The sequence below is a fragment of the Vicia villosa genome, linkage group LG1 (assembly GCF_029867415.1).
Source record: "Vicia villosa cultivar HV-30 ecotype Madison, WI linkage group LG1, Vvil1.0, whole genome shotgun sequence".
NCBI classification, from domain to species: Eukaryota; Viridiplantae; Streptophyta; class Magnoliopsida; order Fabales; family Fabaceae; genus Vicia; species Vicia villosa.
The window spans coordinates 81,965,853-81,981,985 of record NC_081180.1 but is presented as its reverse complement, the minus strand read 5'-3'; the positions used below and the strand labels follow the sequence as shown (position 1 = coordinate 81,981,985).

Genomic DNA, 16,133 nt, shown 5'->3' with positions numbered 1-16,133 from the left:
GAGCAAAAGTAACGCTTGAAGAAACTATATAACTGACTCCACATGAATCACATAATGACTTACCAAAAGAAAGATGATAAACACTATAAATAGTTCATAATACCTTAGAAAAACACTTACGTACTCTAGCTCCCTAAGGTCATTATGATAGAGCCTATGAAAGACATATAAAGTCAGTGGCACATTTAAGGCACGAGTTCCCAATGAAACCAATGTCACCTCTTAGGTTTCCAATTAAGCCGAGTTATAGCCGACATGAATGGACTAATACAACAGAGCCTTCACACTATAAAATAGAGGCAAAGGCTTGGGGGGAAACTATTGTGAACCGGTCAGAAGGCCTAATAGCCGTAACTCAGAGAACAATACAATCCACCAAATCACTCGCAGGGTATGAGCGTCACACTGGGTTAGACCACATGTAATCCAAGTCCAGGATCCATCCAACGACTCCCCGTATTCTATGCTTGATGATTAGCGAGTGGTTATATCTGTTATATTATACAAAGAGGAAAGACTCCATTTCCATGTAGAATTCAAATTCAAATTTCATTAACTTATCTCACTCACATATTGACTTAAGCATCGGACTGCTAACCTTGTAAGTCATCCACTCTCTCACTGTACCGAAATCTAAAAACCACAGTTACATATCACAGCCTCCAATATCTAATCTATTTTGGTTCCCTAGCGGAATAGTTAGCATTCCAACTCGCAAGTTAGTTACATGGTTTAAAAGGAGTAAAATGTACCTGATACCTTACCCCTTCCAGTTATATGGGATGAATAATTTTAATGGGATTTGCAATGGGCTTAACACTTGGGTCCTGCCCATATTGGGCCTTTGGCCAGCCCAAAACAAGATATAACCATTACCTTCAAATCTTTAACGCTTGACACAAATCTTAACTTAAATGAGCATTTAGATTTCCTACTATTGGTGACTTGAGAGAAATTTTGATTTATGTATCACAACCCATAATCAATTTATCTTTCCTCCATCTTTGCCCATATGTTGTATCAGAACAAACATTAACGGCAACAATACCATGTTGTCTTCCAATAGATTATGCCCATTATAACGCTTTTATTCGGGAGGAAAATACCTGTCACTTAAAACATATAATGAATGAATTAGTCATAAATACCATAACTCGATTAAAATTTTCAAAAATTCAAATAAAACATACAAAATCAGTGGTGAAGAGATAGGTAAAATCTGTAGAAGAACCATCCACCTCAAATGTGTGTAAGGAGATCATGCTGAATTGAACAACCTTATTTTTTAAGGGTGGGTAAAAAATTCCATGTACACAATTTTTCAAATTTTTGTAAGGCTAAGACAACCTAAGTTTTTTTTTTTTTAAATATTCAATAAAAATGCAATTTTTTTTTTAAATAGACTATCAGATTTTTAGCTTTTATGAGTTTTTTTTTCAAACGGTTACTTTTAAATGAGGTAAATAATGACAATAGTTTTTTTTTTAAAATCTTGATATCCGGTCTTTCGGCCGACTAATTCAAGAGAGACTAATCTCACCGTCCACTAGTGGGGGCCCCGTTTAAAACCAGAACAAAATTCTATATAAACTGGCCCAACACTGATAATACTTAGCAGGATTCGAACTCAGCGCCTTTTATCATATTTAAAAGTGTGGGGGTGCCATGATTAAAATGGGGTGCCCGATAGAATTCTCATCGTAAGGCGATTAGAGTCCAATTCTGAAATTAGTTTACATTCGGCCCAGGTTAACATTGCCGTTTTTACTTTTCAGTCCCTCACCATCTCTCATCTGAGTCCGAAGCAAGCTACCGGAGAGGGGGAAAGAGAGAGAGAGAGAGGGGGAGATCGCAATTCATCACCATCTCACCAAAACGAAGAAATCAAAATTAGAATAGCAAAATTCGTCGATCGTTTCCGTAGCTGAAACGAATCGAATCGAACGAGCAAAGATGTTACCAACAGTAACCAAAGGACGTTCTTCTTCCTCTCTATCTTCATCCTCTTCCAGACCTAATTCCACTCTTCTTCCTTACCTCCGCAGAATTATCAAGGTACCGATCTCTTTGTTTCCGCATCTTCTTCTTTGATTTCGCTAAGATCCAATGCCGTTGAACTGTGCTGCAATGCAATGGAATCCGTATAGTGTAAGAATTGTAAACCATGGGATTTGATTAACCCCTAATAATTGCTTGAAAAGTTTGAAACTAAGTGATTATAAGTAAATCAAGTTTTTAGATTAGGCGAAATTCATGATTACTTGAGCACTTGATCTTTTTTTCTTCTTCCTGTTTCTGTTGAAATTTTAGGCTGGTTTGAATATTGTAAAACAAACTGAGCGGAATGAAACAGAGTGGAATAAAGCGGAACCGAGTGAAATGAAATAAAGCTTTCATTCTATTGTTGAGTATTTCACGAATGAATAAAGCAATTTTGTCATTCCATCCAATCGGAGGATACAAAAAATATGAAAAGTGATGGAATGCATTTCATCAGGTTCTGCTCCATTCCATCAATGGAACATGAGTTTATACCATACCATTCCATCAATCCAAACATAGAATATTTTGGATTATAATGCTACGATTGGTATGTGCGTGTGTTTGTGGTGGATGATGTGCTTTGTATGTTACTGAAAATTAAAGATTTAAAGAGAAGAGAAAAACATAATGTAGAGGTGAAGAGTTAAAGATATAAAGAGAAGAGAGAACTTGGAAATAGAAAAAGTGGGGTGGAAAATGAAGATAAAACATAATGCAGTAGAGGTGAAAAATATAATAGTGGCATAAGAAAAATCATGGCTAGCTAGTGTCAATTTTTGAAGTCAAGATTTCAGATATAATTCGATATAATTCAATTTCCCCCCTGAATTTGGTATGGAGGATGTTGAGTGCTGATACTGCTACTACATATGTCGTTATAGATAGATAGACTATAGTGTTGACATTGCACTTGGAAATTAAGTTTTTATTACCTTACTGTATTATTTGAGTCAGGTGATTGCTTCATTTAACCTTTTTTTTCTCTGTGATTCTATTATTCATTGTAGTGGCAACAAATGGATGTTGAATACACTTTTTGGCAAATGCTTCATCTATGTACGTCACCAAAAGTTGTGTAAGTATATAAAAATCATCTTCTGTTTTGACCTCCTTTTATTAACAAAATAAAATCACATTGTTACCATGATCTGATGCAACAACACGAGGCCTATTTTATTTGATAAACTGTACTGCCAAACATATGGGCATAAACTAATAGTTCATGGGTGAGTTTTTTAGCTACCCCGTTGCTTGTGTACATGTTTGGTATTTTGAATGTTTGCTTCTCTGATTGTGTTTTTGGTACATTTGATATGGAACTGCGCAATGGATGCAGCTATCAGCATACAAAATATCACAAGCGTAAGTCCACTTCCCATGTATAACTGTCTTGTTTTGATTTGTTGTTACATGTTTTGAAGAGCGTTTGTTCCAGTGATGTTTAGGAGGTTCTGGTTTACTAAGTCATGTTACTTATGTAGCCTCTATCCGAAATTAATTATTCACAGTGCACAAGGCTAGTTACATTTATACAATGCCTGTTAGCATCAAGTTAATACTAGCCGGATTGGATATTGAACCGGTATGCTCATTGATACAAGGTTCAAAGGTTCGGCCGGGATTGGACCGGTAGTCACTAAATACATGCTATTTTTTAAAGTTTAATATAATATATATAGCAATAATAAACTAAAATGTACATAATGTTTATAATTCCACACCATAAAAATTATAATCCATATAAAATATCATAATTCAACATATATAAAATAAGTATTCTCATAAAATTTACATAAGAAAGAAATTATAATAACATAAACAAACTATATACAGCACCTCCTCCATACTTCTTCTTATATGATCTTCTCATTGCACTTGATATTGGGAAAAGAAACTGTATTATTTAAGTAAGCTAAAAGCATGAACTACCAGAGACGTAAGTTAGTTAAAATGATAAAACCATTGTGCCTTTTACCTAGTAACACACTAACTTCTACCTACAACATGACCCGTTTGAGAGAATATTGGATGTTATTGTGTGAGAAACAAGAGGCATTTGTTTAATTTATGGTATTGGATGATATTGGTTCCTCCTCTGTAGTTGAAGCTTGTAATAGTTGAGTTAGTCTTGTGTTGAGATCATAGCTAAGACGTGGTCATTATAATGAAAAATGAAAGAGTTTTAATACCTGATGAAACATTTCTTTGCTGTGGGACAAAAGTGAATGTATATATGCAAGGTAAAGTTAGAGGAAGAGAAATGATTGCTTCTAGAACTTCTCAATCACCCTAAACCCCTTTATTATTTTAGTTCTACATCAGTAGCTCTTGAGAAAAGTAGCGTAGGCTTTGGCTATAAGATAGAGGTATGTTTTAGTTTTAGAAACAAGTAAAAGCAGAAATACAGTCCAACCCCTGGATCTGCCTAAACCGCCGGCTATGCCCTGTTTTAGACCGGGTCCCCGGTTTGGAAGCATAGACTGCATAGTGGATTTCAAGTACTTTTGGACTGGATAAAGGTCCAGTTCTCGGTCCAACTGGTTGAAGCATCCGCTCCGGTTTTTATTACCTTATTTAGTACACAAAATAAAAAGGAGCTATAAGATTAGTTATAGTAGTTGGTTAGTGAGCAAAATATCTTTTACAAAAATTGGAGGAAACATGGATAGAGGGGAAAAATGATGGAATGCTTTTTAATGATACAATTCACCTTTCTTTGAAGAAAAAAATCCATTTAAATGCTGCGGTTAATGCTTTTCATACTGAGCTCTAAGGAGCTTTGGCTTTTTAGACTTGTACATGAGCTTAATTTGGCGATATGTAACAATGGATAGTTTCAAGAAGAATAAAAAAAGCTGCAAGTTTTATCATTATATGATTGATACATTTGATTGTTTCAATAGATTTTTAATTGAATTTCTTATTTGATATTAGAAACCAAGAACCAATGGGCACGCGATGACCCTGCATTTGTTGTGATCTGCAGCCTTCTTTTGGCTGTTGCAACTTTGGCTTATTGTGCAGCGTAAGTTTCTCATGCATTGTAGCTCCTCTTGATTAGATAACTATCTAAAAATACTTGACATTTGTAGAACTACAAAAAGTATAACTATTCACTAATGTGATTCTTTGTATTTCATCTACTTTTGCGGTAAAGGTTGTTGTCTTGCTTTTGAAAATTTCCCTTGTAAAAACAGGCTTATTTTTTAAACTCAAGAGTGTGTGAATTTAATTAAATCATGAATCATTAACTGTGATTTTAGTGTAAATAAAATGCTTATTTACATGTTTAGATTGTTACTTTGTTTTTTTGATGCCCTATTTAGTTCATTGAGTACATCTAGGCATCTGCTAACTTTCTTACATTGTTATCTTTTCTCGATCATTTTCAGGTATGACCATAGTTCTGGCCATGCACTTTTTGTTGTCTTCTCAGTGTTGCTTTTCCATTTTCTATTGACTGGCATATTTCTGGCAACTTTTTGTTGGTAAGGCTACTTTCTACTGCAAATTATTCACCTTTTCAAGTCACTAGATTTTGATACCAAAGCTGATGTATATTTTTTATCTATATATTCTTTAGGTTTCTAACTAATTCTTATCTTCGAGAAGAGGCTCCAAACAGTTATGTGGTTGAACAGCGTGTTGAATGGTAAGATCAAGAATATTCTTGTCAGTTTTCATTATGTTGACTCAATTTAGTTGTTTGCATGTTCAATTCTCAGAGCATGCACTACTATTTGCTAAATAATATTTAGACAAGGCTTCTTTTAAATGTTTGATTCTGTTAATCAGCACAGAAATTACTTGATCACCATTTTCTTAAAATTTTAATGATTAATTTCCAAACTGATTATATTTTTGTTTTTCCATGGAAGGATGTATGCATTTGATGTTCACTGCAACTCTTTCTTCCCAATGTTTGTTTTGCTATATGGTAATTTCTGACTCCTCAGTTAGTATGAATTGTTATGGTGCTGGCAGCTAAAGTATCTTGAATTAAAATGGTATTGATATCTGGTCTTTTGGCAGTGATCCATTATTTTCTATCTCCTCTATTGGTGGCTCATGGCTTCATTCCAGAACTGCTATCAAATCTATTATTCATGGTGGGAGCTTCATACTACCATTATCTAAATTTCTTAGGTTATGATGGTAAGACTCTCAATGATTCTCATTACATTTGGATCTTAGAATATCCTCTTATCGCTGTATCCTTGAGTATGTCTGCAGTCAACAATGTATATGACTATAAAGGATGGGTTTCTTTGCTTTGATCTTGGTTAATGCTCATTTGCTGTGAATCTGTTTTTATTGTTGCTAATTAAACCCTTAGGGGTTGGCCTGATGGTGAAAGCTTGGGACTTGAGTGTGCTCCTCTTAAAGTCTCAAGTTCGAATCCCGCTAGGTATTAACAATTCTTATGTTGGATCAGTCCATACAAAACTTTGCTCATGGAACCACCACAAGTGGAAGGTGGGATTGTTTTCCCTCGGATTAGTCAGTTCTAGGGCCGCGAGTTTTCAAAAAAAATTTGTTGCCAATTAAACTGTTGAAGCATGTGTGGTTTAGCTTTATTGCATATTTGCACTGAGCATGCTCTTTGGTGTTTTTCTAAAATCTCTTTGGAATATGCGTAAAAGGTGTTAAGGTTCTTGGTAAACTTGTTTCTGAAATATATATAGCTCTGAATTTGGAGGTTTTGGTTGAGTTGGTATGAACTATGGAATAACATAAAATTAATTGATTGATATCTCATGCTGTAGTTCTGCCCTTTTTGGAGAGGACCACCTTTTTTCTGTATCCAATTGGTGTAGTAATTGTTCTTTCTCCCATATGTAAGTATTTAATTATTGTGCATTCTATTTCTGTTTTACACAATGTGTTAATATTGCATCCAAAATCTAAACACAATTTCTTGTTTCCAGTGATTTTGAGTGGCTTCAATCCGTCTAGATACTTTATGAACATATACTTCAGCCGGCAAATATGATCATTCCAGTTAAAACTTTTAACCAGTCTGTGCCATTTTGAGGTTATAAGTAATGGAGACTACAAAATGAGAAAGCTTTAATGAATGTTTGATTGTTTGTTCGACGAATGCAATCCCCGGGAAATGCATCATTTTAGGCCTTCTACTACTATAAACCGAAGTTGAACTGTAGTAAGACAGCAGGATAGTCAGTGTATCTTTTACAGTTATTAAATAGAATTTGTTCAGGTGAATACAATCAATGTAATCAATTTTCATTGTCAATTCAGCATTTTTCCTTCTAACAGAGAAAATTTTATGTTCAATATATTCATTATTTCATGAGGTTAGGTACTTGTCCGAATGAAAAGAGTTGACTCTACACTTGTTCCTGTCACCTCATCACACATGGATTCATTGTCAATTTTTACTTTAGGAAGTGGGAAGAAAATAAGAGAAGAAAATGAGTGCAGGGAAATAGAAGATAGATTTGGGTGGATAGAAGATAGATTTGGGTGGATAGAAAATAGATGGAAAGAAAAGTAAGACAAAATAAAATGAATAATTAATATAACGTTCTTCTTCTTGTTAATAAAATAGGAACTAAGTGAACTACATGACGATTAAAATAAAATCACTTGGTCAGTCAGAGTCATCAGTTTTTGCAAGAAGTATAAACAATGTGGATATCGGGTTGTTTTCAACGTGAGGGAGTTAAACATTAAAATATAAAATTTCTCCATTCCCTTACGTTTTCAAAAGCCTCCAAATTCAGTTTTATTTCTATTGTATAGTTTGGAAGATAAAAAACATGTTACAAACTAGAATTATGAATTTGATGCTTTTAAATTGGCAAATCCGGATGCATTGGAAACAAGGAAAAATAGATATAGAAAATAACATAATAAAAAATGTCTTTGTGATTAAACAAAATAACTGTACAAATCTAAATTAAATATGTGTCTTTGTGATTAGACACATATTTTAGGGAGAAAAGACATGGTCTCTCTTGGGTGCTTTGTTGGTCTCCTTGAGCTGTCCCGACTCACCCGCTGGTAAATGGGTATTTCAGGACTAGGCACTAGGTGTATATAACCTCCCCTAACGAGTTGATGGCTAGCCTGATATAGTTGACTTTCATCGCTTTAGAATCTGACCACACGCCACAAGTTGTCTCTATGGTTACATCTCCCCTTACTTGCATCTGTTCGTCTAACAAACCTACTAGCAAGCCTTGGAATGCCTTAATACTACTGATATTGAGCCGGAGGATTTAGAAGGTGTCCCAAATAGGACATCAACTCAGCTTCCCGGGTCTATCAAAACTCGCATGATATCCTATTTACCGTGTTGCACAATAATGACCATAGAGTTGTTATCATGATGGAGGACCCTAATGGCGTCACGACTAGAGAAGGGGATGCTAGCCCCTAGTTTTCTCCGTTTGGATTTGAAGAATTATAGGGATATTTTTCGCAGCCAGAACCTGTCTGACATATTTCCTTTAGGAGAAGTTGAAACATCCTTCGTTGGCAAAACCTCCAGCTATGGTGCTAACAACAAAGTCTGGATATTTCTTAGCCATTTCAAGGGAAGATAGTGAAAATGGAAGCGATGACAAAAGGTGTGTCTCAAGTCAATATTACCGGGGCCCCGCGGTGGGTGCCACTCTACTTGTCAAAATGTATAAAATAAGTGACACCCTATATTGGTAGGGGTGGCCAGAGGCCTTAGTGGTTTTCTGTGGGTTAGGGCCTACTCACAGTGGTGTGGAATCCTGATTGGTGGTGTGTTTGGCTACGAGAGAGCAAATTCACGTGAGGTGAGAAGCTATGTATTCTTATGGTATTTTATGTATGTAATAAGTTGTTCTTTCCTCATGATAGGGACGAGGTATTTATAAGTACTATTGGATCTAGAGTTAGGGTTTCTCGAGAATGATAATCAGCCACTTAGTTAGAGTAATAGTTCGTTGAATCCCTACTTTATAAGGAAAGGAACTTTGAACTATTGACTATGGATTCTCTCTGATCGAGACATGTTTTTTTTCCATATTTCCGACAATGGAGCGAGTGAGGGGATTTAAGGGCGAGATTGCCCTCTATTGCAGGCGCTAAAAGGGTGTTGCCTCTTACGGGTGACCACAACATCCTTGCCCTTGATAGATCTTTACAACATATTACTATATGTAAAATAGTAGATTTTAGAAAAAAATATTTCTCTAAATAAGTAAGTTATTTTAGGATAGATAGTGTAAATTTTCTATTATTTTTAGCTAATTTATAGTTATAAATTGTTTTCACCGCTTATTTGTTCAATGAATTTGTTTTAAATTTTTTGATAAGACCATAATCTAATTATTTACCTTTAAACGAATTTTCAAGCTTTGAACACTTTTTCTAATAAGGTGTCCACTTATTTGTTCAATAAATTTGTTTTAAATTTTTTGATAAAACTATAATCTAATTATTTACCTTTAAACTAATTTTCAAGCTTTGAATACTTTTGTTAATAAGGTGTGTTGATATTAGATTTCTTTTTGAGAAAAGAGTTAATCACCGATAAATTTTAAAATATTTAGATTGAAAGTCTGTATAATATCTATGTACATCGACAGGGTACTCCCATTAATAAACCCTTTTCTTTTATAAAAAAAAAAACTTTTTATTTTGATTTTTTTCTTGATTTTTTTTTCTTCTATTTTCCTTTATATAAAAGTCAGCCTCCTTTTCTTTTTTTATTTAATCTTATCTTGATTCAATTCTTTTTTTTTTAATGAGTCGTGCTAAAACTTATCTTTTTAATGAGTTCAATTGTCTTACATATGTGAGAGTAAAGCAAAAGTTTTTTCAAATATTAGGTATAAGTAGGTAAAGAAAGATCAATCAATGATTCAACACAATAACAAAAGCAAACACACCTTTCACTCTCACCAAAGTTGGTGAGCCAGAACAACTCCCCCAACCCACCCTCTAGTTTTTCTTTCCTACCAATTTTGACAAAATCAACATAACAAAATTCGGTATCTTTTGTTTTCAATAACATTTGACAATGACATAACATCACTGAATTAATGTTACAAAATCATATCATAGAATAACAAAGCAATCCTCAATTTTACAAACACAACACAAAATTAATTGCTTAAATTAATCAACTTTCAAACTCTTCACATTATTCAATTGTAAGTGTTTTGTTTTGTAGTATACTTTTCACTGCTCAAGTTTACTTCCTTTCACATCCACAACAAACCTATACCTCACATCATTCTTCTCCAATCTTTCAAAAGCTTTGTTTATGTAATCCATTGTCACAATTTCAATCATGGAGGTTAAACCCTTCTCTTTCCAAAACTCCAACATCTCCTCTGTCTCCTTCACACTTCCAACAAAGCTTCCAGTAATTGTCTTCCTCCCTACACAATACAATATCAATACACCAGACATCATTAAAATAAAACTCGTCTCAAATTTTTAGATGTTCTATATAAAATTTTCAATTTAGCCACAATTGAACGGTGTCTTAAATTTTGAAAATTCTTTATAGGATTTTCAATTTAGCCACAGTTGAATTTCAAAATGTGCTCAGATCCCATTTAGCCATGATATAACCCTGACAAATTTGTTACGACATTAATTTAGCCACGGTTGATCATGACAATTGTCTACTTTGCACACCCTGTGACAGACTCTGATTAAAATTGTAAAAATCGAAACCTATAAAGATCAATTTTAGGAATTGTGTTTACCTAGCATGACCATAGGTGTAACAAATTGAAGAGGGGTATTAATAACACCCATCAAGATCAATTTTCCATCAACTTTAAGCAAAGCAAGATAAGGCTCAAGAGGGTGACCAACAGGAACAGTATCAATAATATAGTCAAGTGAATCAGCAATTTCTTGCATGGCAGGGGTGTCTGAGCTAACAACATAATTGTCAGCTCCAAGATCCTCAATTGCTTCTTTCTTCTTCTTATCAGAAGAGCTTATCACAGTAACATGGTGACCCAATGCTTTTGCTACTTTCACCCCCATGTGTCCTACACCTCCCAGGCCCAATATTCCACCTCTTAGCCCACTTTGTTTCAGCCCAAAATGTGCAAGTGGACTGTACACTGTCACACCAGCACATAACAATGGTGCAGCTTGCTCTGGTGCCAATCCCTCTGGAATTTTCACAACAAACCTGACAATAATACCCCCAAACAGACAATCAGTTAACAACAGGAAAAACAAATCACTTAAATGTAATCACAAGCATCTGGGTCGTGTCTCTGATACAGACACACTTTTTTTCAAGAGGTGTTTGTGCTACAGAAATTATAGATTTAATTGAATTTAATTGTTACGTACTTCTGTTCAACCACGGTTGTTTCGGCGAAACCACCCTGAGTGATTTTTCCGTCTGTATACACATCATTGTAAGACCAGATCTTCTTGTTACAATATTGTTCAATATCGGAATCACAAGCCCTGCAGTTTTTGCAACAACCAACAAGAAGTCCAACTCCCACAATTTCTCCTACACTGAATCTGCTAACATTTGAACCCACCTCTAGTACCTCACCAACCACTTCATGCCTGTTTTTCAAAAATAAATCTCAATCATCAAAATTCAAAAAAAATGAAAAAATTAAATATAACCATACATGTATCCTAGACACATCTTAAGTGTAACCATAGGTCTATAATATATCACACATCAGATACACCTTTAATCAAAAGTGTAATGATATATAGGTACATGTAACATAATCCTGTATCACATATCTGACACACTTTTAACAAAATTGTAACCATGTATATGTCAGACACTATACATGTAACCATAAGACACATCTTGAATCAAAAGTGTAACCATATATATGCAAACACTATACATGTAACCATAAATCTATATCACACATTTAATCAGAAGTGTAATAAGATAAATGTCAGACACTATACATGTCTTTTGATCGGAAGTAAATTAACGTACCCGGGAACCATGGGATAATTGGACATGCCAAGATCATTTTTGATTTGGTGAAGATCAGAATGGCAAACTCCACAGTAATGAATTTTGATGTAAACATCATCTGGTCCTGTGTTTCTGCATGTTTTAAAGCATAATAACAATATTAATAATAGTCACACAAAAAATAAATCATTTACAGAAAGAATTGAGATTGACCTAAGAGTGTAAGTATAGGGAGTTAGAATTCCGGAAGGGTCAGTTGCAGCCAATCCAACTGTTGTTCTTTCAGCAACGTCAAGGCTACCCATTTTTTGAGAAGAAAAAGTGAGAGAGAGACAGAGTGAAAGAAAATAGTGAAAGTGAATGGGTTAGTGGAAATGAGAAGATGCGTATATATAAAGTTGGTGTGTGGGGTCTATTGGTGCGGTAGGTGAGTCTAGCTGTATTTTTGTCGAAGAGAATATTGCAAATTATCTCAACCGTGGATCAAGAAAGTTTGTGAGGATAAAATAAGGAGTATTTAAATTGTGGCATCTAATGGTCTAAAATCTTTGTATTCCCATAGTGGGTACACAATAATTGTTGGAATGAAATCACTCGGTTATATAAAAATTACAACATGTTTATAATTTTTGAATTATTTATCAATAGAGTAATCCTATTGCTATTTGTATTATATATGCTGCTGTCTCGTCACGAATTCACGATCTGTAAATGCTCGAGATCATTCTCTTTAGTTGATTGATCTTATCTTGATTATGTTAAAAGATTTATAGTGATTTATTTAATTTTTTACCATTTATTATAATTTAAATAGTTATTTAAAGATATTTTAGAAATCTCTGTTTTATTATAATGGAGATTTTTTTTAAAATTAATAAAATAATATAAAATAAAAATTTAAATATTATAATTTTTAATCAATTTTTTTAAAAAAAATTAACTAGTCATCTCAACTAATATATGTTATCTTTAAAGTTTTTTAATGTCTTTAGAAAAATTTGTTAGATCATCGAGGTTTAACGGAGAATTATTTTTTATTGAAATATTTTTTTATCGCACTTATAAAATGATCAATCTATACTATTTTAAATAATGTGGAATTTTTACCATTATACCTAATTCTCAACACTTCTAACTCACTTGTTTTTCTCAACACTTCCCTCATGTGAGTCTATCCATAATGCTCCCATCAAGCAGAAGTTCTTTCGTCTACATACACTTGTATCATCGTTAACACTTTTTTACGGGACATGCCTCATACCCACTATCATGTGAGGAAGACTGTGTTCGCGGTGCAGTTTGAGCGGTTTTAACGTAAAAAGTCATCCAAACTGCAGGAGAAAAAAATATGCGGTTTGGTTGGATTCTGTTGGCTTTTAGAAATTAATACTGAACCAAACCAAATTAATGCGGTTTGGATTGGTTCAGTTTTTTACCAAAAAATTATTGAGTTAGATATACACATATAGATAACAACATAGTTTTATAGTTTGTTATTTATGAGTTGTCAAATAATAAAAAAATTCATCATGTTTGGACAACAACTTTCCATTATACAAAAATAAAATTAGAGAAAAATGAAATAAAAAACATAAAACAGTAGCATAAAACAATATAAAAAATATTATAATAAAATAGAAAAGACGGAGATGAAGTATTAGAGAAGATGCAAAATAAAGAGCATAAGAGAGGAAATATTAGAGAAGAAGAGATGCATTAAAAACGTAGTTAGAAGAGAGAGCAATATAATAAAATTAATAAGATAAGAAAGAAAAAACATAAGAGATGAGAGACTAGAGAATAAGATGCGAGATGTACTTGGAAAAGAAGATGAGAATAATGCGAGATTTGAGAAAATTTAAACTGAAAACCTTAAGCGCGAGGAAGAAAAAATCAATCGTTATCGTAAGACTAAGGCATAATAGGTTTGAGTTTGGGTTGAATATGAATTAAGTGAAGTCAGGGTTGTAACACGATGCAGTTTGGTTTGGTTTATTTGGTTTGTAAAATACCAACCGCAAACCAAACCCAACTGCGCGATTTTGTTAAAGAATGACCCAAATACATCCGAACCATTTGCACTTTTTTGATTTGATTTTGTAGTTTTTTATTGGACCAGTTCGATTTTGAACACCCTTACTTTCGATCCAATGAAGTTGGTCCCTCACTCAAACCAACGACTTATAATATCACTGTTGGGTCATTAATTCGTGAGTCAACATAAGAAAACATTTTTATCGGAGTCTTTTATTGAACAACGCACATTATAAGATACACAAAATATAGACACTTAATTCTCAACACTTACAACTCACCCTTATTTTTTTCAACAAAACTAACTACAACTGTAATAACTCTCCTCTTCCAAATCTATAATATAAGAAAAATTGTTGTTCTGAAAATAATAAAAATATTATTTTTTAGTTTAGTCTAAATTAATAATTTGGGGCAAAAAATATCTGTTTTTTATTTTTTCCAACTCACTTTCACTTTACAACTCACTTTTCACTTTTTACTTTTTTACTTTTTATAACTTTATTATTATTATTTTTAATAAATTATTAATCAAAATATTTCAATAAATTATTTTTTAATAAAAAGATTATTATGATCATTTTTAAATGATAGTTAATTTATATTTAAAATAGTATTTAATTTTTAAAAATTAACTTTAGTAATTGAATTTTAAAAACGAAGAAATATAATTTGACAAATATATGTTATCAATGTATTACTTATTCAATGGTAACTAGGGGTGGAAATAGGCCAGGCCGGTAACATGGGGCTCTAGGCTAGCCTATATAGGCTCAGGCCAGGCCACACATTATTTTTAAATAGAAAAGACGTATGCTTTTTTATAAGCCTATTTAGTTAAGAGTGAAGACCCATTTTGGTCCCTCACAAATATTACACGAGTCAAATTGGTCATTCACAATCAAATAGATCCAATTTAATCCCTTATAAAATTTAACCGGGTCATATAAATCCTTATGTTAATATTTTTTTCAAACCAATTTTTTCCTAGTTTTAAACCGTGACTGGACTGCCACGTTGGGTTTTATTTATTTTTCATTTTTTCAATACTAAATTGTTTTTTATTTTTAATTTCATTTTTAAACAATTATAAATTAATAATATAAAAAAGTCAAAATTGTTTCTTATAAGGAGTTGAACTCAGGCCCATGTGGTTAATCTTAAACAATTCTAAATTTAAAATAAAAAATACAAAATTTGTATCAATATGGTCTCTAACCTAAGTCTCTTCAGATTAAATGACAGTCAATTAATACAATAGAAATTGATTTGTCTATTTGTAAATGATAGTCACTTAACTAACAATAGAAATTGATTTGTCTAGTTGTTATTGATAGTCACTTTACTAACCGTAGAAATTGATTTGTCTAGTTGTAAATGATAATCACTTTATTAACAATAGAAATTGATTTATCTAGATGTAAATGATAGTCACTTTATTAACAATAGAAATTAATTTGTCTTGTTATAAATAGTAATCAGTTTATTAACAATAGAAATTGATTTTTCTAGTTGTAAACGATAGTCACTTTATTAACAATAAAAATTGATTTGTCTAGTTGTAAAGTAAAAATCATTTAACTTGGAGGAACTTGGATTTGAGACCTCATAGGTAAAAATTTATGTATAGAATTTGTTAATATTAGTAGAAATCATGGAAATTACTTGTTTAAAAATTACTTTATAAGAAATAATTTTGGTTTTTTTTATATTATTCATTGATAACTGTTTAAAACTGAAATTAAAAATAAAAATTAATTTAGTATTTAAAAAAAAAATAAAAAAATCTAACGTGTCGGTCCAATCACGCTTTGAAAGTATGAAAAGAACCGGTTTAGAAGTAGGAAAAAATCGATTTGAGAAAAATATTAGCAGAAGGTCTAATATGATCCGGTTAAATTTTGTAAAGGATTAAGTTGGGTCAATTTTTTTGTAAGGGACTAGTTTGACTCGTGTAATATTTGTGAGGGATCAAAATGGGTCGTCACTCTTTAGTTAAAAGGCTAGGCCTCAGGCCCTAAAAAAGTATTTTAAGCCTATCAGGCCGACCTATTTAAATAAATATGAATACTTTTTTTATTATCATTATATTATATTTTGTACTTTGAATTAAAATACATTA

The 16,133-nt window shown here is 32.7% G+C and overlaps 2 protein-coding genes across 2 annotated transcripts; one reads left to right on the top strand and one right to left on the bottom strand.

The window, feature by feature from the left end:
* The first annotated feature begins 1,772 nt into the window (after positions 1-1,772).
* On the top strand, positions 1,773-7,343 carry LOC131643342 (uncharacterized). The gene is made up of 10 exons (XM_058913540.1): positions 1,773-2,055; positions 3,051-3,118; positions 3,380-3,405; positions 4,978-5,068; positions 5,436-5,531; positions 5,627-5,695; positions 5,922-5,980; positions 6,076-6,198; positions 6,810-6,881; positions 6,972-7,343. Exons 1-10 carry the CDS (start codon positions 1,954-1,956, stop codon positions 7,034-7,036), a joined length of 771 nt encoding a protein of 256 aa, XP_058769523.1. The 5' UTR covers positions 1,773-1,953; the 3' UTR covers positions 7,037-7,343.
* Positions 7,344-10,025: 2,682 nt separating this feature from the next.
* Positions 10,026-12,354, bottom strand: LOC131643341 (probable cinnamyl alcohol dehydrogenase). The gene is made up of 5 exons (XM_058913539.1): positions 12,191-12,354; positions 11,996-12,109; positions 11,371-11,598; positions 10,764-11,203; positions 10,026-10,430 (listed from the first exon to the last, which is right to left on the bottom strand). Exons 1-5 carry the CDS (start codon positions 12,280-12,282, stop codon positions 10,228-10,230), a joined length of 1,077 nt encoding a protein of 358 aa, XP_058769522.1. The 5' UTR covers positions 12,283-12,354; the 3' UTR covers positions 10,026-10,227.
* Between the last annotated feature and the right edge of the window lie 3,779 nt (positions 12,355-16,133).

Coding starts and splice junctions, on each gene's coding strand:
- LOC131643342 (XM_058913540.1), top strand. CDS start 1,954: ATGTTACCAACAGTAACCAAAGGACGTTCTTCTTCCTCTCTATCTTCA. Junction 2,056..3,050: donor ACCTCCGCAGAATTATCAAG/GTACCGATCTCT, acceptor TATTCATTGTAG/TGGCAACAAATGGATGTTGA. Junction 3,406..4,977: donor GCATACAAAATATCACAAGC/GTAAGTCCACTT, acceptor ATTTGATATTAG/AAACCAAGAACCAATGGGCA.
- LOC131643341 (XM_058913539.1), bottom strand. CDS start 12,282: ATGGGTAGCCTTGACGTTGCTGAAAGAACAACAGTTGGATTGGCTGCA. Junction 11,599..11,995: donor AATTATCCCATGGTTCCCGG/GTACGTTAATTT, acceptor TTTGAAAAACAG/GCATGAAGTGGTTGGTGAGG. Junction 11,204..11,370: donor ACAACCGTGGTTGAACAGAA/GTACGTAACAAT, acceptor TATTATTGTCAG/GTTTGTTGTGAAAATTCCAG.